This window comes from Mesoplodon densirostris, chromosome 7 (assembly GCF_025265405.1).
Source record: "Mesoplodon densirostris isolate mMesDen1 chromosome 7, mMesDen1 primary haplotype, whole genome shotgun sequence".
Taxonomy (NCBI): domain Eukaryota; kingdom Metazoa; phylum Chordata; class Mammalia; order Artiodactyla; family Ziphiidae; genus Mesoplodon; species Mesoplodon densirostris.
The window spans coordinates 95,904,480-95,918,777 of record NC_082667.1 but is presented as its reverse complement, the minus strand read 5'-3'; the positions used below and the strand labels follow the sequence as shown (position 1 = coordinate 95,918,777).

The following is a 14,298-nucleotide window of genomic DNA, read 5'->3' as shown; positions in this document are numbered from 1 at the left end:
TTTAATACAGACTCTGATGTAGAGCCAAGACTGAGAACCATTGCCTTATTTTGAATTTTTCCTCATTGAGAGAACAAAGGGGAGATTACCAGGAAACATAAATGGAAAGGTATGTTGGAATCAGATCTCTGGACCTCACTTTCCTTATCTTTAAAATGGGGATAATAATCCCTTCTTCCTTGCATTATTATGAACATAAAGGGAGATAATATATAGCCAACATCTAAGGCTGAGTCCTAAGAGTGAAGACACTACACACATTCCCTCACTTGACAGTAAAGACTGCCAGATTAGTGCAATGTTTAGTGCATGATGGCTTGTGTGACTTTTAACTTAACCATTTATACTCTGTGTGAAGGGTGTGTAACTTACACACATATGTTCCCTGGCTGCCCTGAGCTCTGGATGTTGAAGGAAGCTGTATGGAAGTTACTTCATCACTCAGTGGCTTAACCTTGAAGAACTTCTCTTTCTGGAAAAGAGGAGCTTTTCAACATTGCTAACTCCACTTATAGAACGGACATAAGAACGATCATGGCCATAACTTCATCACACTCACAATACAGGGAAGAGGGCACAGGAGGGTTTACACGGAGCTCCCACATACACTGTCTCATCCCATCCTCCTGAGGCCATACGAGGGAGATGTTAATGTCCCAGTTTTATAGATGTGGAAGTTGAGGCTTAGAAGAACTTAGATGATTTGCTAAAAGTTACATAAGAAGGAAGTGGCAGAACTACAATTCGAACCCAGTTAGTATAATTTCACATCTGATGCTCTTTATCTTCGCCACAACTGACCCCAACAATTATCTGTTCATTTGATCAGGGGGTAGAGACGTCCATCCTGATCATCACAGTCCAAAACTGCTTCATGCAGAAGACATCTTGCCTGTGAATGAATCAAAGGTCCACCTGCGTCACTGGGTAAACTTCTGTACTTAGCGTGTGCTGTTTCCTCTACCGCTCACATTCCCCATTGGCAAACTCCCACTCAGCTTTCAAGATCAGAACTTAGGAGCACCTCCAGTTAGCTTTCCCTGCTGCCTATGCCCATCCCAGCTAGCTAGACACATTCTTCTCCTTTTATCTTTTTTTTTAAACTAAAGAGTAAACAAACTATATCAATGCAATCAGTTCCTTCTTGTTGGGCTGAAAAAGCAAAACTAAGCTGTAAAATTACAAGTTGCTACCTCTGCTGTGGAACAGCACATCGGGTGATCAGACAAGGTTGCTATCTACAGGGGGTGGCATTATGGAGACAGAATGGTCCTCCATTGTCATTCATTGTGTCTGTCCAAAACTAAATTTCCACTGTCTTTTTTACTTGCTCTGAAATTCATTAAAAAAAAAAAAAGTTAGCTTGCTTGTCTTTTTTTATTTTTTCTAGTAAGAAATTGGCTTAAATGGCCCCTAAGTGCACACTAAAGTCGAAATGACTGATAGCTGGTCTTTTCCCAGAAGGTTTTCAGAGGAGAGAGAGCCTGAGAGAACTCTGGGTTCCAGGCACCAGAAGAAGGGAGGTGCAGACACTGTAGAGGTGAGGGGAGGTCAGGTGTAGAGAAAGAATTCAAAAAGCGGAAGGCGGAGGCCCTGAAAACAGGTGTGGTTTTCTCCACCACTCTAATGGAGCTGGACCTGTCATCAGGGATCCAAATCCAGGAATTCTGGTTTTTAACACAACATTTACACAAACACTAGAAAACTGAGTTTACCAAAGTTTGGGATTCTTGTCTAAATTGCTTCCCATTATGTTCAGGAGAAAGTACATTTATAAACCTTATAAACAAGGCAGTGAATCAAAATAACTCAACATAGCATAGACCAATGTTAAGGCATTCTCATTTAGGAAGAAAAGATTTTTTCACTAAAGATCTAACGCAGAGGAAGCCACATCATGACTAAGTTGTGTACCCAGGGAAAGTTAACATGATCATGACCTTGGAGCTACTTGAACCAATTGGAAAAAAAACTAGCACATGAGGACAAGGAATAGATCCCCAACTCTCTGCACATCCACATTCTACTTTTCCTTTGAGGACAAGTTCTCATGCTACATCCCTCATGAAGCCTTCCCTGATTCTACCTAACCCGATCATTGCACTTTCCTCCAGACTCCCACAGTATTTCATCTGAACCACTATTAACTTATCTCCAATAATCTGGTACCCATCACAGCACCTGGCATACAATAGGTATCAGGAAATGTTTCCTGAGTGAATGTAAGAATCTACAACATAAACATTCGTCTGCTATCTAGATAGGTTCTAACTCAAGACATATTTCTTTGGATTGTCTAAAAAGCTCGTAGAAGACTTCAGGAGAGAACTGAACCACGTACCATAGCATCTCAAATAATATATTAACACATGTTATACATCATACATGTTGACATATACATTTATGCACAGGAATATCTGCCCTTACAGAATACAGTTGGCCCTTGAACAACATAGGTTTAAACTGCATGGGTCTACTTATACCTGGATTTTTTTCAATAGTAAATACTACAGTACTACATGATCAGCACTGTTGAATCTGCCGATGTGGAATCGTGGATACAGAGGAACTGAGTATACACAGGGCTGACTATAAACTATATGCAAATTTTCAGTTGCACAGAGGATCAGCACCCCTAACCCTCCCCCTTGCTAAGGGTCAACTGTATATATAAATATATGTAAATGAATGTATACAAAAACTGTGTATGGTAACAATCTAAATGCACATAGAGTCAGAATAAGTGAGACCAGGTGACACAATTTGAAAGCAGGCCCAAGGGCCTCTGATCAATACAGCCGCTATGCAGCCATGTTGCCTGAAAGTCCTCTCAGGGTATTTTCCCTTGGGAGTGTACAAGGCATCTCATGCTCACTCTCCCTGTCTTCTCCATGAACACAAGCCAAGGCCTCCCAGTTGTTACAGCCCTGGAGCTACTGCTCCACCGTGGGCCAGCCGGGTGCTGGAGTGGAAGACTAGAAAACAGGGCCTGATATAGTAGCTGCCAGCTCGGCCTCTAAACATATCCCCTACTATTGAATCCTGGCTCCTCCACAAGGTTAGCATGTGATTTATATAAGCCATCTCACTTCTCTGGATTTGCTTTTTATCTGCAAAATGCAGATAAAAATAGCATCTGCCTCCCAAGGTCTTGTGAGGATGGACTGAGGTCATATACATACAGCATGTAAGTCTGGGACATAATAAATATTTAGCAAATGATCATTATTATCATTACCATCAGTATTGCTTTCTTTGTCTTTCCCATGCAAAATCCAGCTTGCAGAAAACACATTGACGCTAAAACCACATCCTCCAGAAACTGCTTTAGGACCCCCATATATATCCAGCTTTGTCACAACGCACACAAGCACACATGTTCCTCACCTACAACAAGGGTGGGTAAGTGCAGAGATTCTCTAGTTAGGCTCCTTAGCCCCAAGATAACTACCACTAATCAAACAATATTCTACTGCACGAATGAGTACAGCCTCAGCATCTGACATGCCCAGAAAATGTAACTGCTGTTCATTAACTTCAGAATTATTCTCCTATTCCTTTTCCTTGACCAGACAATTTTGCAAAAGTAAATATCTAAAAAGCCCTAAAACAGAGTAGCAAATTGTACTTTTTTTCCATTGAAAGACTCCCCTATTTGGGGGTACTAGATCACATTATAACATTGCAAAACTGTCAGAGTGCAATTAACCCGCGTTGCTTCACATTCCTGATGTGGCAATTGTTTAAGACAGGGCTTTATAAGGGACCAGATGAAAGCAGTGAATGACATGGGATGCTCTGAACTTCAGGGTGCCCATCAGGAGAAGGAGCGAAGGAAGGCCAGGAGAGGTAGTTTTTGAAGACGAGGTCATGTTCCGTCTGAAGATGCTTCCACTTCTGCTGTTACTCCACATGCAGCTTTCCAAGGCCTTTCTAGTACATTCTGAACTCCTACAAGAGAAAACTGCAAAAATTGTTCAGGTACCTCAACTATCAATTAGGTGGGCAGTTGATTTGCTGGTGATGAGGAAATTGTTTGGGTTCTCTTCTCTTTTTCGTTAAAGCAGCCTGAAAGAATTATGTGAATGATTTGTTTGAGGTTAAACGTCTGGTTTCAGTGATTTGGAGAGTTCCAAGCAGGGCCCTCTGAAAGCCGGGCATGCAAACAAGCTGGGTTCTTCACACCCTCAGAAAATACTGCTGCCGAGCTGCTGCAGCTGGGGAAAACTTTTAGAAGGAATGGTTTAAATCATAAAATGATTTTCTTTCTCACTTACCTAATATTTTCCCTTCTAATGTATCTGCAACACAATTACTACATGACTGGTGCTTTCTATATGGACTTGTCTTTGCAGCCAAAAATCTCAGGTGTACATACAGCACGAGGATGGGAAACTCTAAGGAACTAGAAATTAGTTCATAGTGTAATCATATTTCCTAAAACCAGGTTATGGGGCTGTTTATAAACTCTTGAAAGCACTGTAAAAGCAAAACCAATAGCTTTTCTCCATTGTTTCACAGTATGAAAGGCCAAATTTTTTTAAAAAAAACCACAAGGGAATGCTGTCAGAAGTTTGTCATGCACAATTTTCTTAGCATTACAGTTTTAGAAAAGCATTTCTTCTTGTTGATATTTTTCTTTCACTTAAGAAAAATAGATTTCTTACATTGATAACAGTAACCCATGGGTTAATAGAAGTGATTAAGACTCTGTACAAAGCGCCCTGCTCAGCATTTCACAAACATTGTCTCATTTCATCCTAAAACAATCCTATGAGGGCGGCGGATTATTATTTCCACTTAAGAGACAAATGTGAATCTGAAGTCATCTAAGTGATGTGTCCAAGCACACAAAATTAATCTGTGGCAAAGCTAAGATTTGAACCCAAATCTATCTGATCTCAAAGCCTGTGTGAGCACAAAATTGCTCTGTCCTGTGTCACTTGCAAAGTGCCGCTTAAGGATGCTTAAGGTAAGAGAAAGAGGTTTCACGATTGGCTTGTTAACACCCCTCAGAACCTTCTTAATGAGTTTTGGCCCCTCCCAAAGAGTTACTGTGGTGGATAAAATGCTAATGACAGTGATGCTGCTGTTGTCCCAAAACATGTTTGGAATTCTTCTTTTGAAGCCATTAATTCTCATTTGAGAAGCAACATGGTGAATTGGGACCTGATTATCTTCTTGGCAAGTTCCTTATTTCTCTGCATCTTCATGTCTTAATGTGTATGATTAAACCTTCTCTACAGTAGTGAAAAGAGGATTAAAAAAGAGAATCTGCATTGCTGCAACTAATACTTCAAGGAGTCAATAAACGCTGATGCTGTTTTGTTTTTTTATTAAAAATAAGAAGGCAGTATCCTGACTGTGTACTAGCATTTTGCTTGAGGATGTGGAACTCACCCCTTATGAAATACCTATTTTTATGCATAAATATTAACTGTATCACTGAATGGATGGACTGTTCCTTCCAGTAGGCAATGGTCATCCAAGTCGACCAGAAAGTTTGTGCTTTTATCTTTGTGACTATCAGGTTATTAGTTTTGGTTTGACCTCTGCAATAACTTGAAAATGAATGCAAAATGCACAGAGAACTGAAGGAAATTTCACAGCAAAGTCCTTATGTGTTTGTCTTTTTCCAGAATTACCTAGAAAAGTTCTACCAATTACCAAGGTACAAATATCAGTCTGAAAGGAAGAAGAGCACTAGTGTGATTGTTGAGAAACTTAAAGAAATGCAGCGCTTCTTTGGGCTGAACATAACAGGGAAGCCAAATGAGGAAACCTTGGAGATGATGGGAAAGCCTCGCTGTGGGGTGCCCGATACTGGCGATTTTATGATAACTCCAGGAAACCCCAAGTGGAAGCAAACTAATCTGACCTACAGGTAATAGTTCTAGAGTTTCAGAATTCACTCATTCAGCCCATGTTCACTGAACTCTTATGATGTGTCAGGCACTGTTCTAGGATTCGGAATACACTAGAGACAAACAAATGAATAAATATCCCTGCTCTTATAGAGTTTAGATTCTAGTGAATGAGTATGAGAATGGAAGGGTAAAGGTCCCATGGGTTCTTTTCAATCCAAAGCCTGCCATTTTTGTCTTCTTTCTCTATCAGTCTAAAGAGGACTATGGCAAAGTTAGGCTGTCTCTCTAAGAATTCACTTTAGGACCCAAAAAAGGCTTAATCATTGCTGGAGAGAATCTAGCCCCACCATTCATGCATCTTGATGATAATAACAATAATAATGATACCCAATGTTTGTTGAATACTACTATTTGCCAAGTAGTGAGCTAAATGCTTTACATACATTTAATCCCACAACAACCTTATGAGAGGGGTACTATTTTATTATCCTCATTTTATGAATAAGGAAACTGAGTTTAAAGACTTGTAGTAACTGGTCCAAAACCTACATCTGTCTTCAACCCTAAGTCCTGCACCCCCTCCTTGCACCCTCTTCAGTGGTAGCATATCACATATGCACAAACTTCAAACTAGAGCAATTCAATCTACTGATGGACTGCTGTCCTAAACAATAATGAACCCTTCACACACTTTCTCATTTTGAAGGATTATTAACTATACCCCAGATTTGTCAGAGGCTGAAGTGGAAACAGCTCTTGAGAAAGCCTTTAACCTCTGGAGTCACGTATCACCCCTGAACTTCACCAAGACCTCACAGGAAGAAGCAGATATCAAGATTGCCTTTCTCCAAGGAGGTGGGCTCAAAGCAGTCATGCTCGATTTTGCTTTCCCTGGCTAAACTGAGACTTGGCAAATACCTAATACAAATCATTTTATTTCAGATCATGGGGACAATTCTCCATTTGATGGACCCAATGGAATCCTTGCTCATGCCTTTCAGCCAGGCCCAGGTATTGGAGGAGATGTTCATTTTGATGCAGAAGAAACATGGACCAAAACCTCCAGAAGTAAGTTCACCAAGGTTATGTCCACATGCAGCTTCTAAATGAACTTTTCCACATTAGAATTTGCCCTCCTACACACACACACACACACACACACACACAGCCAAGTTATTGTAAAATTTCACACTCACACAAACTGATCATTTAGAATTCTTGCTACCTCAAGATACTAAGTTAATTTAGGTTTAGAAAAAATCCTGAAGCTAAATTCTGACCTTGATTCCTAAGGTAGGAATCAGAAAACAACAGATCATGGCTAAGTCCTTCCTGGTCCTATTTGTATAAATAAAGTTTTATTGGAACTGGGCCACATACTCTTTTGTTTATGTATCACCTATGGCCGCTTTCATACCATAATAACAAAGCTGAGTAGTTGACACAGAGACCATACGGCTCATAAAAATCTAAAATATTTACTATCTGGACTCTTATAGAAAAAGTTTGCTTACCACTGCTTTAAGGTATATATTTTAATATTGTGAAATTTAATGATGTTTGAAAAAGATTCCTATTTTTGGAAATTCAGAAATAATTGGTTTATTTAGAAAACTGACCCATTTAGGAAAGAGCAACCATCTAGTTGTTCTCATTCATCTGGTGATTTCATCTTCGTGGAGCTCTTTTTCAATGATACGTTTCCATATAGCAAACTACCCCTTTCAGGAGAAGACTCAGAGTAAGAAGAAGACCACCTGAAGGGAAGAACTGAGAATAAGGAGAGGTATATTCAGACCATATGGTACTTTACAAGGCTACAGGGTAACAAGAGGCCAAAGAACACTTTTTAGAAAATAATAGGAAAGAAGCCTTTTACCATTGCTTGGGACCTCTTCCTCCCACCATTTTCTCAACATAAATGTTTTGAGTGTTGATTCTACCTAAGTCCTTGTGCTAGGAGCTGTGAGTACCCAAAGACAATAAACACTCCCCACGACTTTGCATTCCTATTGCCCTCCCCACTAGTTCAGATGGTCATTACCTCTTACCTGAATTAACTGGTCCAGATTCCCACCTGGACTGTTTACCTCCAATCTTGGCTCCCTCTAATTTTCCCCAGCACTGTAAGAAGTTCTGTTTTTGGAAAGCCCATCTTTACATTTGGAAAGCCCAGTGTTTACATTTTCCAGGCCAAATATGTCCACATACCTTCACTTGACACTGAAAGCTCTTGGAGATCTTCCAAACTCATCTTCCATGGCTTGTCTTCATATTTCACACACAGCAGCCACATGGCACATTCACTGTTTCTAGATCACACCATGTGCTTTCCAACTGCCCTACACTTGCTCACATTGCTTCCTCTTCCTGAAATGCCTTTCCCCACACCTTAAGCCCCACCTTTCAAAATCCCTCTTTTCCATGCTACATCAAATGCCACCCCCATCCTGTCTTTCAGCTAGAAATTAAGCTTTCCTCTCAGAATAACAACAGCCTTGATTTTTTCTTCTCTAACTGCCCTGCTCATTATTCTGTGCATTCTATTTGTTTGCACACATATCCCCTTTCAGTCTATGCATCATAACAAATCACCCAGAGCCCCTTGCCCAGTACTCCAGACACTCAAAGATGTTTTTTAAAGTATTTATAATGCAAAATGGAAGGATGTGATGATCGAGAAAGAAAGTCTTGGAGCATGGGTAGAATATTACAAGGCTAATTATCATCAGGAAGTTGAACATGGTGGTAAGAACACAGGTCTTGACATCATACCTGGGTTCAACCCCAGTTCTACCACTTATTAGTTGCAAGGCCAATATAACAAGGTATTCAAAAATCTCTGGGCTTCAGTTCCTTTGTCATAAAAGTAATCTAACAATTCTTCATAAAAATGTTGTTAAGATTAAATATTATTACAATTCCTAGCATATAAGAAAGTGCTGTACAACTATGATTGTTTTTTAGGTAGACATGTAAGAAAATGCACAGTGTGTTTGTGAAATGGCACATAGACTAGCTGGAGTGAAGGATTCACATCAGAAATCTAGTCCTCAAATGTCTGCTGGAGCCATATGGAGTAGTCTTGGACTTGGCAAAGGAGCTCGGGCTTTATTTGACAGGAAGTGCAAGCCTTGCAAGTTTTTAAGCTCCTAGTTATGAAAGGCACTATGCTCATGGAAGTTAAAAGATAAGGGTAGGAAGCAATAAGAAGCAGCGTTTGTTTCTCTCTGGTGGAAAATTCCTGAAGCTTCCTGGAGAGCTCAGAATCAAGGAAGAGCTGGTGCTGAGTGGTCAGGGAGCCAAAGTGAGTCAGCTCTGCATCTGAGGCCACTGTTTCTGCCTGGCAGACTGAGACTCTCCTCATGGGGCAGTGGGCCTGGGATACTGGAGAGGGGTAAGGATGGGAGCATGGGAGGAGAGGGCTTTTGAGAGTCATGAGACCTGTGATGGCCCTGCCATCGTTTCCCTGAGCCTCAGGCCCATGAAATATGGGAATTGGAATAAAGGCAGCAGTCTTTCTTGGTTCTAAGATTTGGTGAGGAGCTCATACTCACCTAATCTTAACCTATAACCCCTACCTTGATTCCTTCCAATCTCCATTTCTTCAGGTACCTGAAGAGAAAAGGAAAAAGGCAGGCATGGGAAAGGCTGTTTCTCCAGGGAGTTTTGGCTCAGAAGCTGCATTCCTTGAGATCCTATTTCTACCACCCTTCAATCTACTTGGAGCCATTCACCACACATGCTTTCATTTCAGATTACAACTTGTTTCTTGTTGCTGCCCATGAATTTGGCCATTCCTTGGGGCTGGCTCATTCCTCTGACCCTGGTGCTTTGATGTATCCCAACTATGCTTTCAGTGAGCCCAGAACCTACTCGCTCCCTCAAGATGACATCAGTGGCATTCAGGCCATCTATGGTAAGGTCATCTGAAGAGCAGCAGTACCTGGTGAGACCTGGCCATGTCAGGGATGTTCATTGCAGTCTTGGCTATGGTGATCGAAGTTAGAGGGCACCTGGGAGTCCATCGGGAGGAGAATATATGGGTAAAATGTGGTGGATGCCTGCCATAGAGTAATGTACAGCACTGAATCAGATGTACATAGATGAGTCTTTAAAACATCGTGCTTCCTGGAAAAGAAAGAGAATGATACATATTACTCAGTGTATAAATTACATAATACATGAATCTACACAAATTAAATATGTGTATAGACAAAGCAAGGCATTTTCAAGAAACATGCTAACAAACATAAATACATATATATTGAACATATCAAGATTGTTGTCTATGAGGGAAAGAGGGGAGTGGGGATGGAGTATGGAGAGAAAGAAACATTTTTTAAAGACAGGACTAATACTTTTCAGGGAGGGATATGGAGGCCTTTGCCTCTGTCTAAGTATTGTCTGACAAGACCATTGCATATCTCCTTCCTCTTGCCCTCCTGACCCCTAGTGGCTGTAAGAACAAGAAACCAGAGAAGAGGTTTGCAGCTCTCTAAAAATAAAAATAAAAAAATGTTTTAAATGTTGATTGAAAGGGAGTGTCGTGGAGTCGAATTGTGTAAAACATTCTCCCTCTCTGGTGGGACAGCAGTACAAAAACAAGCATGCCAGGGTCCCACAACTACGAATTTTATTCATGACAGTAGAATTTTCAGGAATGATGAGACCTATTCTAACTGCCTCTACTCCCCAATCCCTTTTCCCCTGAAAACACCTCCCTTCCTCACTCGCCTATATTTGAACTGTTAGCAGCCTTTCGTTCTACAATGGGAAAATACATTAAAATTTAAATACTTATAGAAAAAATATTGCTACATTTTGATTTAGATTTATGCTGTGGGGATCTCTTTCCAGAAGATGGATTTTAGTGAGAAAGGAGAAAGTAGATACTGAGTGACTAAAAATGCAGAAAGAGAAGGCAAGAAGGGAAAGAAGCATGGGATTCTAATTTTAAACTGGCAGAGGGGAGGGGGAAGAATTCAAATTTCTTTATCTCACACCTTAGCTTGGAACTGTCCCTAAAGCTACCATTACTCTTTTATTTTTGTTTTATTTTTTTTTAATTGAGGGATAGTTGTTTTGCAATGTTGTGTTAGTTTCTACTGTACAGTGAAGTTGAGTTCCCTGTGCTATACCTCAGGTTCTTATGAGTTATCTATTTTATACATATTAGTGTATATATGTCAATCCCATTCTCCCAATTCATCTTTTTTTTTTTTTTTTTTTTTTTTTCTTTTTGCGGTATGCGGGCCTCTCACTGTTGTGGCCTCTCCCGTTGCGGAGCACAGGCTCCGGATGCGCAGGCCCAGCGGCCATGGCTCACGGGCCCAGCCGCTCCGCGGCATATGGGATCCTCCCAGACCGGGGCACGAACCCGTATCCCCTGCATCGGCAGGCGGACTCTTAACCACTGCGCCACCAGGGAGGCCCTCCCAATTCATCTTACCCCACTCTTTTATTTTTTAATTAAAAAAAATAAAGCTTTTAAGAGAGCCTAATGTGTGATTACTTTAATGCCTTATAGGATAGTTAGTTAGCATTTCTTTTCATATGAAGACCCTTCACCAACCTGAGAATTAACTGAAATACACCAAAATTCACCCTGGACTCATGCTTATAAAAAGCCTTTTTACTTTCAGGACCTTCGAGCAACCCTGTGCAACCTACTGGACCAACCACACCCACAGCCTGTGACCCCAGACTGACATTTGATGCCATCACTACACTCCGCGGAGAAATACTTTTCTTTAAAGACAAGTATAAGAATGAACTATTCCTTCCTTTGACTTCTTTTACTGGCATAACTTAAAAATGGATTCTAATTAAGTCACCTATTACACATTACCCAGCTTTTCCTTTGAATTCTATGCATATGAATCTCGTTGGAATTGATAGTGTTTTCTGGGTAAATCAAAACGTCCAGGAAAAGAAAAAAAAAAAAAAAAGCTAAAACATCTGTAAGCATTTAGATGTTTGTGATGATGTAAACAGACATGGACTCTAGCTGTTGGGAACCCTACAGCTGGGTTTACCCAACACCAAAATAGCATTCAATTCCACCCAAATTCATTCAAGTGAATGGAAACTGTCACTTAATAGCTGCAGGGGAAATCATCTGACTGAATTTTTCAATTTTCCATTGGCTATTCTGTGATTGTGTACTCACAGGCGGAGTGTTCTTGTATTGCTTTTGCTAGAATATTCTAAATATTCTTAACATATTGTAGCAACAATAATGAAAGAGACTAACAAAATAAAACTTGTCAATGTGTGAGGAGGCGGGCAATGTAAAATGTAATCAAATACGGTCACTCCTATCAGGTCGTCTGAAAACTATAAAGTACTCACCAGATGGACAGTATCACCATAAAGTGCTGGCCATATGCTGGTCACTGTGCTGGAAGCATTGTCTTCACTGTATGTTATAACCTCCCAGCAATCTTATAGTATCAATACCAGCCCAAGACTCATAGAAGCTGCCTGCTTAGACTATTGTGTGTGGTTTTCTACCTTATGTTCCATTAGGTACTTCTGGAGAAAGCATCCTCACCTACGAAGAGTCGAACTCAATTTCATTTCTCTCTTCTGGCCATCCCTGGTAAATGGTATACAGGCTGCTTATGAGGATTTTGACAAGGACCTAATTTTCATATTCAGAGGTAACTGCCTAAGGTTTTCATCTTGTTTTAGTTCCTCCTGAAGGGAAGGGCAGGACTTCTTTGTGGTCCCTTCCAGGTTCAAAGAGGTGAGTCAAGAAGAGAGTGTTAGCTTTTGTCACGAGACCTGGGTTGGGTCGCATCTCCACCACTAAATGCTGTATGAACTTGAGCATGTTGTACCTTCTTCAGGCATCAGTTTTTTCATCTACAAAATGAGGACACTTTATTAGACCCTTTAGCCTTCCTCCACCCTCATCCCAGATATAATTTTCTAAGATTCCCCAAGGCTCTAGTTTAATCTCTGTATAGAAGTAACATGAGATAAGACGTTCAAGTGTGGAGCCTTGAGTGTCAGGCTACAAAGTTGGAAATGTTTTACAGGTGCTAGGAAATCACTAGAGTTATCATAGCCCAATGGTCTTCACTTTACCACCTCTATCTTTTCAAGACTATTTTTCCATTTTCATTTCTATGATGAATTTATGCAAAGATTAAGAATTGGTATACATTTTGTAGGAATGGAAAAACTTCATGTAACATATAACCTGAATCATTGGCAGGTAATCAGTATTGGGCTGTAAGTGGCTATGATATTCAGCAAGGTTATCCCAAGAATATAGCAAACTATGGCTTCCCAAGCAGTGTCCAAGAAATAGACGCAGCTGTTTCCTACAGGGGAAAGACATACTTCTTTGTAAACAACCAATTCTGGAGGTAAGAGAAACTATTTTTTCCGTTAGAGATTGAAATCTATGTTTCTTTACCCTCTTTACAAACCATCAATGATCAGGCATCTGAAGGTTTAAAATATTTAGGTGGTCTCTGATAGGCATTCTTTTTCACAAGATAATTGATGTCACTATGGCTTTTGAAAATTTTACAAAGGTAAGATGCCTGCACAATGGTATTGAGGATTCTATATCCTGAAACAGAGCGAACTTTAATAAAACACTAAAATGTGATGCAAAGAAAGAGTTAGGCTAATTCTCATTTATTCATTAAATTCTAAGAGTTAAATTCTACTACACTCAATCAAATGTTATACAGAACTTGATTCCCAACTTGAAATTATTATTTATATTTATTCAGATAGAGACTATGAACCAATTAAGTAAAAGCCTTAGAACATATAAGCTCTCCTTTCTGAAAATAACACTGCCCCAACAATCAGAAGTCTGTTTTCGTATTAGTGATACCCATATATTTTATAAATATGTATGTATGCTTAGGTAGAGAAGTTAACCACTGTTAGTTTCCCAGTAAATAGGACATTGTGAAGAACAAATGAGAAAATACGTGTGAAGGCATTATGTAAAGTACATACAATTTAAAGAAAACTATTAATCACTGTACACTGTATTGGTCTTAAAATGTGGAACAATTTTTTTTTTCTAATCAGATATGATGACCAAGGTCAATCCATGGAACCAGGTTATCCCAAAAGCATAGCAAGTAGCTTTCAAGGAATAGAAAGTAGAGTTGATGCAGTTTTCCAGAAGAATTGTAAGTAGAAAAAAAAAACAATAAATTTTTTAAAAATGTTAAGTAGCTCATTTGCATTGCAACGTTATATTAGGACAGGAGTGGAGTCCTTTTAATTGAAAACATCTAAGATCTGCTACAAGCTAATTCAATACATTATATCTTTTTTTTTTCTTATAGCCTTCTTCCTTTTCTTCAGTGGACCAAGATATTATGCATTTGATCTTAGTGCTCGTAGGATTACTAGAGTTGAAAGAAGCAATAGATGGCTTAACTGTAGATAA

At 39.8% G+C, this 14,298-nt stretch overlaps 1 protein-coding gene across 1 annotated transcript; it reads left to right on the top strand.

The window, feature by feature from the left end:
* The first annotated feature begins 3,870 nt into the window (after window positions 1-3,870).
* On the top strand, window positions 3,871-14,298 carry MMP8 (matrix metallopeptidase 8). The gene is made up of 10 exons (XM_060103086.1): window positions 3,871-3,981; window positions 5,640-5,884; window positions 6,574-6,722; window positions 6,810-6,935; window positions 9,625-9,786; window positions 11,513-11,630; window positions 12,399-12,532; window positions 13,093-13,246; window positions 13,932-14,035; window positions 14,195-14,298. The coding sequence occupies exons 1-10, from the start codon at window positions 3,871-3,873 to the stop codon at window positions 14,296-14,298; spliced, it is 1,407 nt and encodes a 468-aa protein (XP_059959069.1).